General features: G+C 42.4%; 1 protein-coding gene across 1 annotated transcript in view; it reads left to right on the plus strand.

The window, feature by feature from the left end:
* Positions 1–21,247, plus strand: part of DNAAF9 (dynein axonemal assembly factor 9) — a 65,796-nt gene that overhangs the window by 37,650 nt on the left and 6,899 nt on the right. The window contains exons 22-36 of the mRNA XM_063401351.1: positions 1,474–1,620; positions 4,180–4,268; positions 4,486–4,584; positions 4,841–4,958; positions 5,741–5,829; positions 7,372–7,521; positions 9,209–9,334; positions 11,250–11,287; positions 15,717–15,852; positions 16,199–16,285; positions 17,737–17,843; positions 18,523–18,597; positions 18,750–18,952; positions 20,558–20,623; positions 20,953–21,046. Coding sequence (XP_063257421.1) covers positions 1,474–1,620; positions 4,180–4,268; positions 4,486–4,584; positions 4,841–4,958; positions 5,741–5,829; positions 7,372–7,521; positions 9,209–9,334; positions 11,250–11,287; positions 15,717–15,852; positions 16,199–16,285; positions 17,737–17,843; positions 18,523–18,597; positions 18,750–18,952; positions 20,558–20,623; positions 20,953–21,046 — 1,624 coding nt within the window. The remainder of the gene's footprint in view (positions 1–1,473; positions 1,621–4,179; positions 4,269–4,485; positions 4,585–4,840; positions 4,959–5,740; positions 5,830–7,371; positions 7,522–9,208; positions 9,335–11,249; positions 11,288–15,716; positions 15,853–16,198; positions 16,286–17,736; positions 17,844–18,522; positions 18,598–18,749; positions 18,953–20,557; positions 20,624–20,952; positions 21,047–21,247) is intronic.

The raw sequence follows: 21,247 nt of genomic DNA on the forward strand, positions 1-21,247 counted from the left end.
TTTTTAACTTGAAAATATCTGCTCTTCTACTCCTGCACGTGCTGCAGACTCCTGTGCTGTGAGGAACTGGGCACTGAGCTGCCCCTGAGCTCCTGAAATCCCTGGAGCTCATGCAAGGAGGGCAGGGGAGATCCTGGCCATTCCTCAAATGAACAAATATTACCAAGCAATATTTAGATTTCACAATGACATTAACATCTTGTAAAACTTGGAGCTGGCTCCTTTCAACCTCATGTCTGTGGGGATTATTGCTGCTGCTGCTTTTCAGCTTTTTTCAATTTGTGGAGCCTGAAATGTTTTCCAGGAGCAGATTTGTTGGACGCTCCTTGTGCTGACAGCAGCACGGATGAGTTGGCCTTGGAGTCACTTCTCAGGAAATCTCTAAGCCATCCTGCAGAATCTAGGATCTGTGGGTTCTGTTCCAAAAGCCATTTTCTCTTAAAAGAAATTGTTCTCTTTGAGGAGAATATTTCTGTATGTTCTTCAGTAACCTCAGTGACTTTGAGAGGATTATTTTTATAATTCATCCCTCAGTCAGCAAAGCAGAGAGGTTCTGTTTGCAAATGTCTCTGAGTTGATACCAATTCTTATGTAACAGTTCCCCAACTTGAGCTTTTTTTTCTCAACAATGAGTACAGTGAGTTCTTTGCCCATTTCTATTGAAAGTGAAGTGGATGCCACTAAAATCCTGATTTGAGCCCTACATAATTGAATTCCCATTTCCCAGATAATGTTGCGTGCTTCTGAATTATTCTGATTTTCTAAAACTTCGATGTGAAAAGGGTTACAAGTGAACCCTTGAACATTAAACACTTCAGCATCCTGCAGATTTAAAATATCTCCTGCAGATATAAAATCCTGTTCTGGATTCATGGAATGGTTTGGGTTGGAAGGAACCTTAAATCCCATCCCACCTCTGCCATGGGCAGGGACACCTTCCACTGTCCCAGGGTGCTGCAAGCCCTGTCCAACCTGGTCTTGAGCACTTCTACTCTGAGGCATCTCCAACCACTCTGGGGAAAAAACTCCAAAACAAACGAAGAAAATAACCCAAGAAAAACAAGTCTGTGTCTCCTTAGAACAAAAACTGAGCCTGAGTTCAGCACTTCTGAAAGAAACACAACTTGAGGGATTCAGCCTCCCTTGCCACCTTTTTAGCTGGCATTTAACTCATTTTTTCACCTGGTGTCTGTGTTGGAGATGTGAATGGACAAAAAGTTTATTGTTTGAAGCAATAGCAGAGGAATGGTCTGGATTTTGGTGTGGATAAGACAAGATACTGAAATTCAAGGTTTGCTTTCAGGACAAAAGTTTAGTGCTATGATCAAGCTCAGATCCTTTATTTTAAGGTTGTGGTATCTCCAGTAGCTGCAGGGTAGAAACTGAGTGGTGCTCCACCCCTCCTGCTCCATCCCTGTGCCATGCAAAGTAGAAAATGTTAATTTTAACTTGTCCTGTTTCTTCCTTTTCCAGGATTCCAACAGTGTTGTTGCTGCCCTCTTTATAGACTTCAAAAGTTCACTGCTTCCTCATCTCCCTGTTGAATTCCACACCCAGAACAACTTTCTGATGATTGCACTTTTCCCCAAAAGAAAGATTTATAAAGCTTTTTATTCACAGGTAAAGTGAAAAAAGTTTGGTTGGGATGGGGGAGAAGCCACCTGATTGCCCTGTGTGTTTAAGATGTGTGAGAAACTTGAATTTCTGTACGAATTTCCAGTGATGGTGCTGCTTGTTGAATTTAATGCTCCCCATGTGCTTTCACTTTGCTTTCTGAAGGCAGTGAGGGCTCTAAAACCTCCTTTTCTGAGCTGCATTTCAATGTAGCTCTGGTGCCTAATTTGCTGCAGGGATTGTATGGAGTGGCAGAGGTTCCATTGTGTGTTTTTGTGGTCAGACACATTTGGATCGTGATCCTTGGGGAAGTGGAGTTAAAGTTTTTAAGTCTCCCATATGGCATTGTATTATTCCCTAAGTAGATTGGCTTCGTGCATTGTGCTGCAGAGGCTTTTAATAAACCCAGCTTTATAACAATAGTGCTTTTGAGGAAATGAGCCTGGAGATTTTAGGACTTCACAAGGGTTTTAGGATGTGCTCATCACACTGGCTTGGAAAAGACCACCTAGCTCAGTGAGTAGTCCCCACTGGTTGCATTAATGGTACTATAAAATGTCTCCTCCTTTTATCTTAAGTGTTTAAATTCCTCCCACTGTTCCACTCTGTGAATGGTTGGCAGTCTGTTGTTTGTTTGTATTTGAATTTTCAGGCTGTTTTATTAATTCTACTTTTATATCTGTTTTATTTTTCTTTTCTCTACCAGAACACATCCTCGAGATACTCACAAATCTCAGACCTATTCTTTCTGCTTCATTTGGCCTAATAAAACAAAACCAGATCCTTTTTAATCTATGCCTATAAAAAGTTCTTTTTTCTTCTGATAGTTGTAATGCTTTTCTTTTGATCTGGTTTTTGGCCGTAGATATCCAAACTGTGTGTAATATCTGAGATGAGAGCTCTGCTGCTTTTTCTCAGGGATATTTATTCCTGTCCTCCTTTGAGTTATTTTTTTTGCTGGACAGTTCCACACTGAGGTTCAGTTTGGGCAGATTACCTTTCTCACCTGGCACTGCACCAGTTGCTTTGCTCAAGCAGATAAAACAAATCTTTTGTCTTCAGGATGTTCTCTCATGAACAAAACTCTTCATCAAATTGTCTGTACCTGATTGTGTAAACCATGGAAATACATTACTGTGTTTAGTCAGCACTTACCTTCAGGGGTTTATTGATTTCCTCCACAATTCTTTCTGAAAGTTACAGGTTATAAAAGATCCACAAAAATTCAGGTGCTGCTTCTACTCTTCTCAGTTTTCTGGCTTGATACCTCACTCACTGCACCTTTGGATTATTCCAGACCTCCTGGAAACAGGGAAATGCAACTGTCCTCTTACCCAGATCTGGGTTTGCTAAAAGCTGAGCCCACAGAGCTGAAATCTGTGCAGAGCCTGTGAGGAGGATGAGGTGATGCCTTTCCCATCCTCACTCTGAAGGGTACAGGAGGAGAATTTCTTTAGGCTTTGGGATGTGTTGATTTCTCTCATTTTTTTCTTCGATGCTGTAACAGCTCTTTTTAAAATTTTCCTTAATTTACACAAAAGGTCCTGATATATTTCCAGTTTTTTTAGCCTGACCTATGTTTTCACTTTAGCCCCAATTCTTTGACTCTTACAGAACACAATTTTCCCTTGACCATTCCTTTTTTCCATCCCTCCCAGGCGTTTCTTTGAATCCCTTCTGTGTGTTTTGAAGTGGTTGTTTCTTCAGTTGTGTGGATCCTTCTGCATGAGCAATATTGCCTTTGTTAATATCAAAAGTATATTTTATTTTGATGGTTTTTATCTCTTTGCCTTGTGTTTGGGATGCTGAGTTTTTAATGGAAAGCAGTCGTGTCCCCCCCCAGTTGTTTTGTCTTGCAGACAGTTATTGTGAAAAACGACAATGGCTGTTGCCTTTGCTTATGAAAAGAAGGGAAATTCCAACCACTGACAGGACTTTGTGATTCATCTGAATCTGATTTCAAGGTTCCCAGTGCCATTCAGATTAATGTGTCTTGGCTGGAGCAATTGGATGTGAGCCAGAACATTCCCTAGAGGAGCGAAGGGTTTCCTTTGCTTTGGGGAGGGAGCAGAATTTTTCTTCAATTTTGAGTAATGATTGCTGCAGTCTCACCTCATGAAAATTACAGCAGTGCTTCAAAGAGACTTGTATGAATTCAGTTCCTGCTCTAGAGCACTTGGGCTAGCAACAATTTTATCAGGGAAAATGAGGCTGTTTCAGTAAATTCCTGAAGCACTTCCAGTCTAGCCAGAGAAAAGGTTGCAAAATCTGATCAGTGGATTTGAATTCTTGAACAGTTTGGGTTGGAAGGGACCTCGAGGCAATCTCATTCCAGCCAGGAACCTTTCACTATCCCAGGTTTCTCCAAGCCCCATCCAACACTTGGACACTTCAGGGATGGGGCAGCCCCAGCTTCTCTTGCAGCAAAACCTTTATTGTGCAATATTTAATATTGGCTTGTGAAAATGTGTCTATTTTTTTAGGTGAACAAAACCAATTCCTCAACAAATTCAAAGCAAATATGGGAAAACAATGACACTCATGCAAAGATGTGGTTTATTCCAGGTTTTCTCTTCATGGCAAAACCAGACAAACTCAGGATTATCTTTAAGGGTTGTCCAGGAAGAATTCCTGTCTGAGGAACAAAAGAGGCTGTAAGTTCCTGCCAGTGCAGTGCAGTTACACAGAAGCTGCAATCAGAAAAATGCTGTTATTTATTGGTTTTGATAATAATTAAATAAAGAATTGTTGCATTCTTAGTGCAACACTCACTTTATTTTTGCTGGTACTATTTAGTATGTAGCCATGTGGTTTAAGAAGAGAAATTTTTAGGTTTCTCCTTTAAGTGATTCATTAATTTCCTTCTTTCAGGCATTCCAGTGTTCAGAAGCTCTTCAATGCCGTGTCTTTTTCCTCTGGGGAAAGATGCAGGGAGCTGAAACTGTCTGCTGCCATTCCAGGGCTGGAGAGGTGAGAAATGACTTTTGTCTTTGAGAGATTCATTCTGTCAGAAAATGATACAAAAATATTTTGGTAGATGTGATAGCAATCTAAAACCATTTCTTAAATAATTCTGTCTTTACACTAGAATGTTCTATTCTGAGATGATTGATTTCCTCTCTAGCTTGACCTTTTAATACTCTTGTTTTAGTAATTTCCCAACTATTTGTATGTATGAAATCTTTTGCTGTCAATTGTAAGGAAGTAAACCTTTTATTTTTGGAAGGTTTGTGCAGCACTTCACAGTCAGCAGCGTCAGTACCAAGCCAGTGATGAGAGCACATCTTCCCATCCTTCTCCAAGAGTCAGAAACCATTTCTGACATCAAAGCAGAAGGTGATAAGGTAAGAAAACAACTCCACAGTAATTCCCTCATATAGAATATTTGGAATATTCTGTCAGTAGTTCTGTTGTAGTGTAATAAAATACTAATCTGTTCAGCCATGCTCTGCCTCCTTCTCCACTACCACCAGTTTTTTGCCTTGTTTTCCTGATTATATACTTAATTCTTTTCCATTTAAACAATCTTTTGGAAGTGCAAATGGCCTTTCAACCTGATGAAATAGAGGCAGAAAATGAGGTGTAGATCTTTAAGTGAAGTGTTTTCTCTGATGTCCAGAGAGACTTTGCCCTAAAGCAGCAGCTTGTTTTTATGAATTGCTGAATAATGTAACTGAATTGTTCTGTGGAACATAAAAGTCCTTTAAATAGCATAGAGGCAGCACATGATATTTAACATTTGCTGATATTATCTGTACAACACTCCTTTCTCTATAGGGGCAACAACAATTGTCAGACCTAAGGCATGCTTTAAATAGCATTTTCAGAGAAAATACTGCCTAGGAGCTTCCCAGCTTTTGAAATCTGCTGGAAACAAAGCCAAAGCAGCAGGAATATAATCTTTCCTTGGAATATTGCCGGGGTCTGGTTCAGAGACCATCCTGACAATTAATAAACCCTTAGGAACGTATTTAAATCTGATCTAAAGGTTGATTTAACTGCCGATTTTTAAAAAAGAAAGAAAAATCTCTATAAATCATGGAAAACAGCCTTTTTGCTCTTTGCACCAGTGCTTCTGTGGATTTTTGGTGTTCAGATTTCCCTTGTCCCCTGTCCTGTGTTGCAGGTGATCATCACCATCATCACTGGGCTGCCAGGATGCCGTTCCAGCGACCTCTGTTCTTTCCTTGTCACTTTTACCAAGGAGCACGGGAGGTTGGTGCATCTCTGCTTACACTGATCACCAAAAAAACCAGCTTGGCATGAGGGAAAAAAAAATCACTGTTTCATTTGGTGTTTTTCTCAAAACCTGATTTCAGACTGCCAAGTAGATTTGCCCTTAAATTTATACATTTAGACAAAAAAGCAGCACAGGAGATCTTTTTGTTGCCTATTCCGTGTGGTGAAGAGCTTCCATTTATTGATTTGTAGTGATGCTAAAATGCCTTTTTTTTTCTTTGAGAAAAGACTGTACTAACAGTCCTTAGAGCATTGTTTTTAATTTAGCCTGATTTGAGGTACATACAGGACATCTGTTGTATGGCAATAAGATAAATCTGCTGTGGGAATTTACCATCCTGTGTGATGATTGAGCTTCTGGAAAAAAAAAAAAAACAAACCTCATCCTTTTAATTCTTACAGCCAAACACCTTAGCATTTAATCTTAACCATGTTCTGCACTGTTTTTTTACTTTTAACTCAATGTCTTGATTTTATCAAGTTGATTCAGAACAGTTTTGTGGTTCTGTTATAGGACAAACACGTAAGGTGACTTTTGAGGGTTGTGTAATAACACATCTCCTCATGTTTTCCTGCAAATGTCATTGTTAGTTTCCATTTTTGCAGTGAAATATTTTCGTGCCCAGAGTCTTGAATTGGATTTGTCTAACTCTTGTTTACTGCATCACTGCCAGTGATCAGAATTACTCACACGATGGACAGCTTTGAAAAAGCTGCTGAACATTGTTTTACTGAAAAACAACAAAAAGCACCCACAGACCCCTTTGGCAGTCATATAAAGAATGTGCTTATGCTGGAAATGATAGAGAGCCAAACAAATTCCCCTTTTCCCATGTGGCCAAGTGGAGCAAGACCACGATGAGAGATGTGGAGTCTTTGGGCTTGTCAAACCTCGTTGTGGTGTGTTGGTTCAAAAGGGGGAGGAAAGCAGAGCTGCTGTGTCCCAGGTTCCAAAGGGGAAGAAAGCAGAGCTGCTGTGTCCCAGGTTCCAAAGGGGGAAGAAAGCAGAGCTGCTGTGTGCCAGGTTCCAGAGGGGAAGAAAGCAGAGCTGCTGTGTCCCAGGTTCCAAAGGGGAAGAAAGCAGAGCTGCTGTGTGCCGGGTTCCAAAGGGGAAGAAAGCAGAGCTGCTGTGTGCCAGGTTCCAGAAGGGAAGAAAGCAGAGCTGCTGTGTGCCAGGTTCCAAAGGGGAGGAAAGCAGAGCTGCTGTGTCCCAGGTTCCAAAGGGGAGGAAAGCAGAGCTGCTGTGTCCCAGGTTCCAAAGGGGAAGAAAGCAGAGCTGCTGTGTCCCAGGTTCCAAAGGGGAAGAAAGCAGAGCTGCTGTGTGCCAGGTTCCAAAGGGGGAAGAAAGCAGAGCTGCTGTGTGCCAGGTTCAAAAGGGGGAAGAAAGCAGAGCTGCTGTGTGCCAGGTTCCAAAGGGGAAGAAAGCAGAGCTGCTGTGTGCCAGGTTCAAAAGGGGGAAGAAAGCAGAGCTGCTGTGTGCCAGGGTGTGACCTTCTGTCCTGGTTGTGTGTCCCTCAGGTGGATTGTGTATCGGCAGACCATGGACAGCCCCGAGTGTTTCAGTGCCTCCCACTTCCAGCGCTTCCTGGCCGGGCTCCTGGAGAACCGCGGGCTCCGGCAGGCCGCCCACGCTGCCCGGGGCAGGAGGCTCCTGGTGGTGCTGCAAGGGTAAAGGCTTCAAGCTCTTGAACTGTTGTGTGGAATGAGGGAATCCTGGTTTATATTGGATCAAACTCAGCTTTTCTGTCGCTGTTGCTTTGGGGAAATGGTGTCTGTAGGCTTTATTTCCATGTTCTGGCAGCACAGACCCCGCTGTGCTGGGCTGATCCCTCAGTGTGGGCAGCAGGAAAGGGGAAATTCTGCTCCTGTGCCCTGCTCAGGTGAGACCCCACCTGCAGAGCTGCCCCAGCCCTGGGGCCAACAGCAGCAGGACCTGGAGCTGCTGGAGCCAGTCCAGAGGAGGCCAAGGGCTGGAGCCAGGCTGGGAGAGCTGGGGGTGCTCACCTGGAGAAGGGAAAACTCCAGGGAGAGCTCAGAGCCTTTTCCAGTGCCTAAAAGGGCTCCAGGAAAGCTGGAGAGGGCCTGGGGACAGGGGATGGAGGGACAGGACACAGGGAATGGCTTCCCTCTGCCAGAGGCAGGGTTAGGTGGGATATTGGGAAGGAATTCCTCCCTGTGAGGGTGGGGAAGCCCTGGCACAGGGTGCCCAGAGCAGCTGTGGCTGCCCCTGGATCCCTGGATCCAAGGCCAGGTTGGACATTGGGGCTTGGAGCCACCTGGGCTAGTGGGAGGTGTCCCTGTGTATGGCAGAGGACTACGATGACCTTTAAGGGTCCCTTCCAACCCCAGCTATTCTGTGATCCTGTGATTCTGACTCCAGAACTGCCAGCAGAAATCAGACTGTCAAAAATCTGCTATTGCCTGATAGAGCAGGTGATAGCAGAGGAAGACTTAGTAATGTGTTTTGGATAAATGCCATTTTCCTTGTGAGATAAAGGTGAAGACTGAGCCACCTCTGTTTGACATTTCCATCTCCAGTGTAGCATTTGAGAACCAGGATCATCTTCTGAGTCATTAGAAGGTGACATAAACCAGTTTGAGGGAGGCACTACCCTGACCTGGCTGGAATGATTTCCAGTTCATCCTTTTCACTGAGGATATACAGATGTAGCTGGACATTTTCTTTGTTATGGTCCATTCTGCTTGTGCTAAAAACCATCATTTTTTTCCATGTTGGAGCTAGATTATTTATTTTTTGTGTAATTAGTAGGGATGGTGTAAAATCCAGTGATGGGCAAAGTAACTGATACTCTGATAGTGAAAAGTTTGTAACTGGCTGAGAAATAAATATCTGAAATTAAAACTCAGGTTCACCTGAGCCTTGATGTCATACAGAGCTATGTGGTTCAACCACAACAGTGGTTGAAGTCTTGATATCAAATGGATGCATTAATGATAGAAACAATATAATGCTGAGAAGTGAGAGACGCTGTTATTTTATTCCTTTTTTGATTCAAATTGTGCTTAATTTGCTTGACATTAGGCATAAAATGTTTGTGTTATATTGTGCTTTTTGTGCATCCTGCAAGCTGGACTTTCCAGTTGTTCAGTGCAAAGCTTATGCTGTTTTTCTCTGGTGTTGTTAATAATTTCTTTTTAATGTAGTTTTGTAGTTTGTTTTTAATTTTCCAATCATCTTGATTTGTCTGGATTTGGCAGGTTCTGAGCTGCTTTCCCCTCTCCTTTGGTAGCTCTTTTAGAAACCCATTTTTCCTCAGTGCAATCCATTTCCCCCTGGCTGGGGAGCTGCCTTGTTCTGCTTCTCTGAACCCGTTTCTCTTTGGGTTTCTCACAGGTACACTGATGTCATCGATGTTGTGCAAGCTCTGCAGACTCACCCCGACCCCGATGTGAAATCTGCTTTTGTCATTGGAGCTGTCAACACCTGTGTGGAGCCCCTGAGCTGCTACATGGAACACAGGTGTGCTTTGAAAGATTTCTACACGTTTAAGAGCAGATATGTCTATTTTTGGTATCACTTTTATAATGATTAGTGCTTTGTGATGGTTAAAAGCCAGTGAACTGACTTAAATCCCATAAAACTGCTTAATAATCCAACTTGGAGGAACTTGGAAGTGCTCTTTGGTTTATCAGGATGGCACTTGGTTTCCTTTGGATATATAATGATATAGAATATCAATAAAGTTTTAGCTCCTACAAGAAGAATAAACAAAGATTGTTTAAATGCAAATCCTTTGGTTAAGGGCTTTGTAACATTTGGACAGTCAGTTGTCCTCTGAATAATTTTCTTTTGCAATCTTTTTGTAAATCAGACTGAAAACGGAGACGTGCATCTCAGTTTGGGTTATCGATTCTGCCACTACTTTTGGATGTTTAAAAAGACTTTGGAGGTTTAAAATATGGAATTGAAGGGAAACAATCCCTTAGATGGGGAAGAGAATGACAAAGCACGGAAGCCAAAGCATTGCAAGTGTTAAAATCTGATATCCTGGGTTACTGCAGAGCCAGGGTGGGGAGGAAATGGTCACAGAGCCAAGTCACTGACCTTTTGAAATAGTTTGGTTTCATAGTAAATGTGTGTGCTCCAGACTGCAGCAAACGTGGAAATCATTCCTCAGACCTACCTGTAAAATTGTAACACTCCAATTTTTTAATTATGCCTTGCAGCTGATTTGATAAAAGTAAGTTCCAGCAGTTAGAGTTTTCGGAGTTGGTAGCATCGCTTCTGTTTGTGATCAAACCGTGCCTCACAGCTTAGAGGTGAACTGCCCAAGCAGTTTCTGAAAGTGCATTCCTGACATTTCCTGGCTGTTCTTGAACACTAACCAACGTGCTGCTTGTGCTTTGCAGTAGTCACTCAATAGACCTTACCTTGCTGCTTCTTCTTGTCTCCGTGACAAAGATTCCAAATAAATATTAAAGAGTCCATAAAATACGGGTGAATTGATGCTGGAGTGCTGTTTAAACTTGTTCTTTCCATAATTATAGGAAAGACAAGTTCCATTTCTGTTTTATTTTTAACTTACTAATGTGTTACTAGTCATGGTACTGTGTAGTGTTCTAGCAGCAGCCTGCAGTCCTTTAACACTGTTTGTCTCCTCAAGTGCAGAAGCAATTGAAGGAAGAGGCTCAGCCTGTGCTGTAGATTATTTTTGTTTTGCTTTGGAGTTTGTTCTGATAAGAATTTACCAAGTAGCCACACAGTGCCAATGGCAAACCTTGCAGCTGGGGAGCTTTGGTGGTTTCACTGTGAGAATGGAACAGAGTGGATTTCATGTCTGGCTTGGAACTTGCACTCAAAAAAATCAAACCCCTTTCCTGCCTCAGAGCTCTTCCATGAGCATGGGATGAAGCTTTTCCCCATTCTGAATTAGCAGAGCAGGGCAGGGGAGAGAGAGTTGACGGGAACAGGTAAAATACTCTCTTGAGGTTTTGTGTCCCTGATAAAGCTCCTGAAAATAATTGTCACTTGTCTGACACAGCAGCAGAAATTGGCATTCTGTACATCCAGTCTCTCTATGGAAAGTTCCCACTCCTTGAAAGGCACAATTCTTTAGGGCAAACTTTAAATTCCTATTGTTTAAATCAGAATTAAAATGACATTGAAGCATTTCTGACTCCTTAGAATACAGAATCAATTACATGGTGGGAATTAGCTCTTAAATCTCTTGGAGAATTAAAACCATCTACAAAACTGATTTTGGGGGGAAAGGTCCTGAAGGACACAACCTGTGAGGATCTTGCGATTCTATGGATTGAGGAAAAGAAGCATGAAAATGGTTTGGTTCATTAGACTGTCAGTGTCCAAGTGAACGTAAATGTTTTGCTTAAATAACAATATCTGTTCCTGATATGTGAACTTTTTGGTTTTTTAGGCTTCTTTTTCCCAAGTTCCTGGACCAGTGTTCACAAGGTATGTGTCACTTCTCCTGACTTTGAGCTCTGCAGAGCAATAACTGAGCCATGTGCCCAAATAAATTTTGGTTTTTGTGCTATTAATTTGTGCTATTGTGCTGGATTTGTTATTTTGTGCTATTAATACATGTATCCAAAGGGTCATGATAAACTCTTGGAGGTAAGAACAGACAACCTCTGCCTACACTTTCAAACATCACAGGCAGACAATGAAAGAATTCTGGAGCATGATCCATTTTGATTTCCTCATCTGCAGGATTTGTTTCCTAAGACCATGAATTAAACTGCTCACCTTGAGCTGTTGTAACTGGGAGTGAAGTGGATTGGAGTTCCACCCTCCTTTGGGGATGTATGAGGAAATGGAGCTTTCCTTTCATTTCTGCTCTATTAGGGAAAAATGAGGGCTCACCTTGTTCCCCAAATGCTCCTCTTGGCTTGGAGGGTCCTTGCAGGGCTCATCTCACATTGCAGCAGACAAGGCAGCAGGGCTGCTCCTTACCTCTGTTTTTAATTTTATAATTAAACACACAGGTAAGGACCTGAAATGAATCACTGGCTGCATTGTCCTCCTTGCCAGGCCTGGGAATTGGAGCAGGTATTGGCATAAATGGGATTTGATCCTCCCCACCTGCCCTCAAATCCCTGCCCCATCCCTGCAAGTGTTCAAGGCCAGGTTGGATTTATTTTCTCTTCATATTTAAATGCAGTTGGAGGAGAGTCAGAGTAGGTTGCTGTGCTCTTGTGACTGCTTAAACTCTGATGGCTCTGCTTGGCTGCCAGAGCTGTGCCAATTCTTTTTCATGTGTGAAACCAAAAGAATGAAGTTGTGAACAAGCTGGATAGAAAGTAGGTGCTGCTGTATAAATCAGTATTTAATTTGGAGAAAAATGTTGGTGCTCCAGATTGGGAAACTACCATGTGTACAGCAAATTTGAAGACAGCAGGAGAATGTTGAGAATATAGAGTTATCAATCACTACAGAGAAGTTAAAAGTGCAAAAATGCCTTTTTGTTTTATGAAAGAATAAATAAAATAAATACTCAAAGCTTCGTTTTTTTCATAAAGTGAATTTGTACAGACTAGACTGGGTGAGAATTGGTCATTGTTGAAGGATAAACTGCAAAATGCCCAGGAGAAGAGTAGCTAATTTTCTTACAGTCAAAATACTGCAAGAATGACAAATAGTGGAGGTTAGAGGAATGTTCTTGTGGCAGGGAATAATTTCTGCATGTTGCAAAGTGTTGCCATCCAGTTTTCTGATACAGAATGTGACATCAGGTGGCAGAGAGGTCCCTTTGTGTAAAGAAATAGTTTCACATAAATAGGGGCAATTTTTGTTTCACAGTTTCAGGAGGAGAAGTATGTTTTGAAGTGAGATGTGGCACACTTCTAACTTTCCAGAGAGATGCAGAATTGGGGCACGTGTGTAGTAGGGAATTTAAATCTGCATAAATCATAGAATCACAGACTGGTTTGGGTTGGAAGGGACCTTAAAGATGATTTAGTGCCACCCCCTGCCATGGGCAGGGACCTCCCACTAGCCCAGGGCTCTCCAAGCCCTGTCCAGCCTGGCCTTGGACACTTCCAGGGACTGTGTTCTACTGGGCATTGTACAGATCTGAAACCAGAATGTTGTGGGTGTAAGAAACAGCCAAATGCAGGCACAGGCAAGCAGGGATTAATTACACTTTGGATTTGTACCTTCTCCTCAGAACCATCTTCCAAATTTGGGGAGTGAGTTGGGTTTGCCTTTTGCTGCCTTTCTCTATAACACAGGGGGTCTTGAGTGTGTTACCAATGTGACATTTTTTAAAATTTTTGTTTGGAGAGCCCCAGCACTCTCAGAAGCAGGTGGGGATTGGGGAGAACTGACAAAGCCTTGAGCAGAATGACCAGCTTGAGTGTCCTGTGCATACTTTCTTAAACTCCAAAAAAATCCTGCCACCATCTGTGTGCTGTAATTCCCTTTTGTCTCTCTTCTTTTGTCTTTCCTTTCTTTCTTTCTTGCACAGAAGCTGTAAGATGATACCTTCCTAGTCTAAGGGCACCCTGGCATCCCTTGTGAAACAATTTCATATAGAGCACAAATTAAGACGTCACCATTGTTAAATATTCCCATTGTAAGTTTGGGAGCAAAGAGGAGCCATTATTTTCATACAGCATATGTATTTTTAATCCATCCCTCCTGTTCCTTTCCTGCTTCCATTGAACACTCAATTCCCCAGGCTGCTTCTTTTCTTTAGAGGAGTGTATAAATAAAGATTTAAACAAAACTGGGTGGTCTTCAAAATGCATCTCTTAGAAGCAGAGATGGCAGTGGCAGCTTAAATAGAAAAGGTTAAATTTGTTCATTATTGAAGCTGGGGAGGCACCTTCAGTTCTCAGGAAGGTTTTTTCTGTTGGATTGCACTCCCTGTCCATCATGCAGGGTCATGAACCTGGTGCCTGTGATCCCAACCCCTCCAGGATTTGTAGCTGGGTGTGAGCAGAGCCAGAGCTCGCAGGCTCCTGGGCTCTGAGCAGGCTTCTCCTGCCTCCAGGGCTGCGTGGGAGTTTCCAGTCAGGAATGACAGGGAGTGCCCTGGGCCAGGCACACAGGGAGCAGAGACTGATGGAGAAGGAGCAGGGGTGGTGAGGAGGAGATGAGGTGCAAAGTGATTTACTAGATTTGATTTTCCCTGAGTCTTTTATTTTGTCTTAGAGCTTTTCCAGCTTAATCCTTGACAATTATGGATCCTCTCCAAGGCACAGTGCTGCCAGTTGTCACATGGACTCTTTGGGGTCTCTGTAGCACATCCACAGGGTGGTGATGGGTGTTTCAGGAATCCCAGAATGGTTTGGGTTGGAAGGGACCTCAAAGCTCATCTCATTCCATCCCCCTGCCATGGGGGGACACCTTCCACTATCCCAGGCTGCTCCAAGCCCCATCCAACGTGGCCTGGAATATTCCAGGAGTGGAATTATTATCTTACTCATGGCATGGTTATCTTATTCATATTTTTATCCTAATTTCATGATTAATATCCCCAAACTTGATATCATTTCACGCCTGCACATGGTTTAAATTACAAAAGGTGCTCGATGTTCTCCTTCCCCTTCCCCCCTCCTCCAAGAGCCAGTGTGTATTGGAGAAGACAGGGATGTTCCTGAAATTGGAATAGAAATTTCTTTGCAGAGTTAAAAGAGAAATACAGTGATGGAGATTTGTGCTGTTAATAAAGTTCTGGCTTGGAAGGGTCGGTGATGCAATCAGCAGAGGCTGGGAGTGTGTGGTGTAATGGAAGTGCCCCAGAAGTACCTGGTGCAGGGATTTGTGTGTAAAGCAGCTTTTGCATGGATTGATGTGATTTAAGACTTGTGTAGAGACCAGGAATTGGTTCAGGCAGCAGGTCAGGTGTGATCAGTTGTTCCATCTTTGCTTTAAATAGTTTGAGGTGGAGGAAATACGTCCTGGCTCAGTTGTTCATGGATATTGGAGATTTTCTGTTCCTCTTTCCACTCCACTTGTAGTCACAGGAAAGTGTCAGAACAGGGCTGCACATCTTGAGCAAAGAAATAACATTTATTGTAAAATTACAGAATTGTTTAGCTCGGAAAAGACCTCTAAGATCATCAAATCCAGTCATCAACCCACCCCACTGCCCAGTTCCCCATTCCCCCCTGTCAAGAGCCACATCCACGTGTTCTTTGAACTCTTCCAGGGATGGGGACTGCACCACTGCCCTGGGCAGCTGTGCCAGGGCTTTACAACCCTTGCCGTGAAGAAATATTTCCTAATATCTCATCTAAACCTCCCCTGGCACAACTTGAGGCCGTTTCCTTTCCATTTCCTCTCGGTGCCTCACACATTCTGGACAATACAGACATCTCAGGGAGTCACCAAGTGTTGACACTGCAATTTCAGTGAGGAACTGGGCTGAAATCCAAATTATGTATAATTGGAAAGCAGGGATCCTATAACTGAAATGAACTGGATGGTGCTCTGTTATCTTTTTGATGCCTCATGGGTTCAGTCTTTAAAGACAAAAAAATAACCCTCAACCGTTGTCTTGTTTTTGGTAATTGCAACTGAGTGTCCAGAATACTGATTTTTAGCTGTTCAGTCTCTTACTGCACATTGAATTCACCAACAAACTTTACACCTTAGTGTTCTTTTTTTTAAACTAGTCCTGCTCAAATTGATTCTTGTATGGTTTTGTTATTTGAATTAATTGATTCTGTGGATTGAGTCTAAATTGGTTCTGTTAGACAAAAAAATTCTCTGCTTGTTTTTTTTGTTGTAGTGGATTTTCTTCCTGTCTCTAATGAAAGAATGTAGTGAGAGGGAAGGCAAATAAGAGGAGAATGGTTGGAGTATCACTGGATGGTTTCTTAGTCACTGTTTACATGCCTGAGCCGTGTAAATTATCCCTGATTTCCTTCCACAGGGCTGGTGAGTAACGTGGTTTTCACAAGTCATGCCACAGAGCAGAGGCACCCGCTCCTTGTGCAGCTGCAGAGCCTGATCCGAGCAGCAAATCCTGGAGTTGCCTTCATCCTGGCAGAAAATGGAATTGTAACAAGGTAACCCTCACCAGGATTTATCGCTTTTGGCACAGGGGCCACGGGCACTCAGAAACTTCTGTTCTCTTGTTTTTACTCTGGTGATTTATAGGAAGGAAATGCAGGTTTTTCTTAATTGCTTCTCGTGCAAAAGGGATTTTCCCTTTACATTTATGGGCTTATAAATACAGGGATTAGGAAATGTGTTTTGTTTGCAGAGGGTTGATTTATGCTGCTGTTACTGCCATACTAAAGGAAAAGTGCTCTTAATTTTACTGTCACCTAGCACATTATGTTTTATGTAAGTAGATAGTGGCCATTTTATTTAACTTAGAAAATTAAAATCTTCATTTTTATCTCTTTACAGGAACGAGGATATTGAATTAATTCTCTCAGAAAGCAGTTTTTCAAATCCTCAGATGATGAGAGCTCGATATTTAATGTACCCTGGCTGGCAAGTATCTAGACTGAGAAGTATTAAAACTATTTTTCTAATTAACTTGAAGATTAAAATGTTTCACTAACTTCATTTATATTTTTTTCCAAGACTACTCATTTGGAACAGGCAGCAGCTGTGTAAATCATTTTTAAGAGAGCTGATGATTATTCTTGGTGGATACAAGATTGCTGCCCTTTTATGGGGGGGAAAAAAAGCTCCTTTCTGGACACCATTTAAATCAATGGCAAGATTACTGTTGCTTTGCAGAAGAATAGGCAAGAACCCTGTGGGAATAAACTGGGAAGGATTGGGATGGGTGAGGTCAATAATGACTGCAGTAATTTCATCCTGACAGCTATTCAGCATTACTGGAATGAACTTGCTCTGTCAGTCTGGCCATTAGCAGAACAATTATTCACAAAACCCAGGAACCTCAGTGACAGCCTTGGCACAGCTGAGGCACAAACCCACGTGGCACCAAACTTTCCACTGAGCACCCAGGGAGATTTCTCCTGGCTCAGGGCTCTTCACACATCTTGTTGCAGTTTTCTGTGCTGCACCTTTTTGGCAGAAATCTGCAGCTGTCAACCATCATAACTCCTGGCTCTGTGCTGGAAACATCATTTATTTGTCATACCTGGCAGTCCTCTGTATGTCTTTATTAATAAATTTGATTCTGAATTGGATGCAAGTAGCCAAGTGAGGCTACTGGAGTGAACCAGCACGAGGCTTGGGATGAGGATATTGAATTAATATCATCAGAGCTGCTTGTGGATTGCATGGAGCCAAAGAGAGAGAGCAGGAAAAGAAAATATTTCAAACTTTTGGGCAGCTGTTAATCTGTTTGATGACAGTATGCAAGAGTTGGATCTGCACAGTGTGGAAGAGAAAGAAAGAGCAGTAGGAAGAGCATCAAAAGCATCCAGGGAGATCTTATTGCAGCCTTGAAGTACATAGAGAGGGCTTATAAAAAAGGAGTAGAATGAGTTTTTACATGGGTAAATGGTGACAGGACAAGGGAGAAGGGTTTTAAGCTGAAAGAAGGGAGATTTAGATGAGATGTTAGGGGAAGTTCTTTCCTGTGAGGGTGGGCAGGCCCTGGCACAGGGTGCCCAGGGAAGCTGTGGCTGCCCCTGGATCCCTGGAAGTGTCCAAGGCCAGCTTGGACAGGGCTTGGAGCCCCCTGGGACAGTGGGAGGTGTCCCTGCACATGGCAGGGGTGGGAATGAGATGATTTTTAAGGTCTATTCTGACTCAAACCAATCCATGACTCTATGAAGAGGAGTCCTGAGTCCTTTGACCAACCTAATGCTGTTGGCAGCACATTTCCACAGAGAGGAAAGCTCTGTGTTTTCCTTCCTCTGGGCAAGGCTCAGCTGTGGTGAAAGAACAACTGTTCCTTGCTGGATGAGAAGCAGAAGCTGCTGTGGTTTCTGCCTGCTGAAGGTGTTTGTTTTTATCCCCAGGTACGAGGGCAAGTACGGGGCCGGGCCCGTGTTCCCTCCCATGGTCCAGATCTGTGTGTGGTTCAGTCGCCCTCTGGAGAAAACAAGATTTGTCACCAAATGCAAAGGTACCAATGAACTTTGCCTGACTTGATTGAAATCCAAGTTTTGGGATGCTGAGGGACAGAGGGGAAGGAAGGCACTGATGTAACACAGTTATTTAATCACTGCTGAAGTTGGCTTTTAATGGAAAACTCAGCTTTCCTTCCTAAAAGTACAGTAAATTCTGTTCCTTAGTGTCTGCTCTGGGAAATTGTCCCATGATTTTTGTTCAGATGCAAATCTAATTGAATTTTTGGTTTCTAGGACTGAGACAACTTCCTATTTTTGCTTTTTATTTTATGTTTCTTTGTATTTGCTAGTGTTGAAATACCATTTTATAAGTGACCATCAGCTTCTACTTTTCATGCCAAATAATTCTTTGTAGCTACTAGAAAACAGGCTCAGCTCAAGAGTAGATACATTACCAAGCCTATCCCTCTGTCCTTAGCCAAGTGGTGTTAAAGAGGAGGATTTTGCCTCCCACACACACTGTGAGAGTTCCTTATGCCAAACACATCTTATTTCCCAAACTCCATGGCAAAAAAAAGAGAAAATAAATGTTACATAGTGGGACTGCAAGGCACATGGCAGCTTTTCCTCTGGAAGCACTGGGATGTGGATTAGAGATCAGTTGTTTTACCAGAAGCTCCACCAAGGAGAAGAAAAATAAGTTGAGATAATGTGTTTGTCTTCTGTTTCAAACAGCAATTAAGTCGTTGCTGAAGCCAAGTCCTTTTTCTGGAAACATTTATCACATCATGGGCAAAGTGAAGTTTTCAGGTAAGGGCAAATTACTCCTGAGGTGTTGTGATCACACAGCATGTCGTGGGTATTTAAAAGACTATTTCAGTCCTGGATTCTGTCTGCTCCAGCGCTGATGTTAGATTAGATGAGCAATTATCAGGCCCTTCCTTGTTTGTTCTCCTTGTTAGATGCTGACAAAGTCATCGAAGTGTGTCACAACACAGCAGCCAATTCCCTCAGCCTGACGCCTGTTCCGGAGGGGCCGGCTCCTCCCGACTGCAGGAGTGATCCCAGGGACTGCAGCAGCCAACAGGAATATTTCCTTGTGTTCATTGGCTGCTCCCTGAAGGAAGAGGATATCAAAGATTGGCTCAGAGAAACTGCAAAACAGGTTTGTGGACAGGTTTCCTTTTGTTCACTGCTTGGCATTTCTTAAGAACCAAAGGAAAAATCTGAGTGTCTCCATGAAACATCTGGGTTTCTTAATTAAATCTTTTTTTTCTTCTACCAAGGTATTGACATTGTAGGGTGCAAATGGATTTCAGGAAGGGGACTGAGAGTTTACAAATGTGTGTTGTAATCTCTGTATTGTTTTAGTGCTTGCTACAGCTTATTCATGGATTGATTTGCTCTTGAATGCTTGAGCAAATGGATTATGTCCAGGATAAACACTGGATGATTTAGCTGAGCTCTGATTGCCAAGGGCTGAAGTGTGCTGTGAAATAAACCTTCTTCAAGTACCTGAACGCTGGCAAAGCTGAAAATTTGTTTTGATTCACTAAATTAAACCTCCTTGGAAGTAATCCACTGAAATGGAGGGTGGAGTCCTGTTCATTTTGTCATCCTTAATTAGTGAAGTGTATTTCTGCATGGCTGATGGATCCATGCAGTAGGGAGTAGGGAACAGGGAGTGTGGCTGTTGTAGGAAACTCAGAAGGCACAGTTTGCACAGAGGGACTGCCACAGCTCATTGATAAATCACAGATCCATGGAAACACAGATCCATTCAATCCTGGAATGGCTTGGGTTGGAAGGGACCTTAAATCCCATCCAGTTCCACCCCCCTGCCATGGCCAGGGACAGCTTCCACTGTCCCAGATTGTTCCAAAGCCTGTCCAGCCTGGCCTTGGACACGTCAGGGATGGGGCAGCCACAGCTCCTCTGGCCAAGCTGTGCCAGTGCAACTCTTTGGAACATTTTAAATTTAAAAATACTCCATGTGATTTGTCTGTGGATTAGGATTTGCACAGTGTCTCTCTCTGTGTAGGAAGGGAAGGGTTTTTCCTGCACACTGTGGCTGGAGCAGTTGCTAAGGTCCTAAGATTTCTGAGGTTTCTGAGATGCTCAGGTTCTCATCTCCTGTTCCTCTGTGTTAATTCAGGGAATTAATCAATTTTCTGTGCTGATTATCTCATGCTCTGTACTTACCACAGGGGTAATACATGGAGACAAATGCTTATGTATGAAAGCTCTTTGTGGAATGCTACTTAAATTTTATGAAAACTTGGAACTTAAATGCTTATCTCAAGTGTGAAGTGTTTCCTCTTTGAGCAATTCAAGACTGTAAACACTTTTTGTACAGTCATGGCTAATTGAGGGTTTCAGATAGCTCTAAGAGTTACCACATGCTGCAGGAAAGAAAGGGATTACAGAATTTCTCAGACTCAAAACTAAGTTGTTTTTCTGTTCCTGTGCCAACTTTCTTACAGTAAAGCTGTTTTTAAATTGTCATGTTTAAAATAGAATTTTACAGAATTTTTAATTTCTGAGTCTTTTCTGTAAGATCAGTGAATTTTTGCTTTTGTTTTCAGAACATAGTTGTGAGTGCCTTTATAGAACTGAGTAATTTTAGAACTGGATTTTTGAAATACATGCATCTGTTTGGTGGGGTTTTTTTTGTTTTATTTATTTTTTTAAATTTATTTTTAACTAACTAAGCTGTGATATCACATTGTCACTCTGTAGTCACATAACTGGAATCTCATTCTTCATACAGAAACCTCAGAGGAAAGCCCTGAAAACCAGAGGAATGTTAACCCTTCAGGAAATCAAAAACATTCACGTGAGTAAAAGCAATAATTTACAAACCCTTCTTTTGGCTGATTTCCCTTAAATATCCATCTGGGTGTGACAGAGCACCTGCCACAATGAGTGTGCTGAGCACTAAATTATTGCAGCACTTTTGGAGGTACTGGAGCACAACTGGAGCTGTCCAGGAGGGATTTAAATATAAATCTGATCTCAGGGCTCTAAATTCATGCTAAAAAGTAGAAGAAGGTGTAAAATTAACCATCTTTGGTTGCTGTATTGGCCCTTCCATTTTCTTTTATGTGTTTGAGTTTGTAAGGACTGTCCCTACAGGTGTTTAATTGGAATTCTTTCCTACTGCAGGTGAAACGCCACTTGGATCCACTTCCAGCTGGTTATTTTTACAATGGGACTCAGTTTGTGAATTTTTTTGGTGACAAAATGGATTATCATCCCTGTATCCTTTAAAATGGGGGACTTTGGGGAAGGTTTTGGGAAGGCAGTGAACTGTGCAGCTCTGATTTGTAAAGTGCCAAAGCTGATACGGTGAAGAAGCAGCTCCTTGCCAGCTAAAGCTTAGTGTTAAAGCCTTTTCTGAGAGATAAGATCTCAGAAACAGAATAGAACCAACAAAACAAACCCCAAACTGCCCATGAGC

This window comes from Prinia subflava, chromosome 7 (assembly GCF_021018805.1).
Source record: "Prinia subflava isolate CZ2003 ecotype Zambia chromosome 7, Cam_Psub_1.2, whole genome shotgun sequence".
Classification (NCBI taxonomy): domain Eukaryota; kingdom Metazoa; phylum Chordata; class Aves; order Passeriformes; family Cisticolidae; genus Prinia; species Prinia subflava.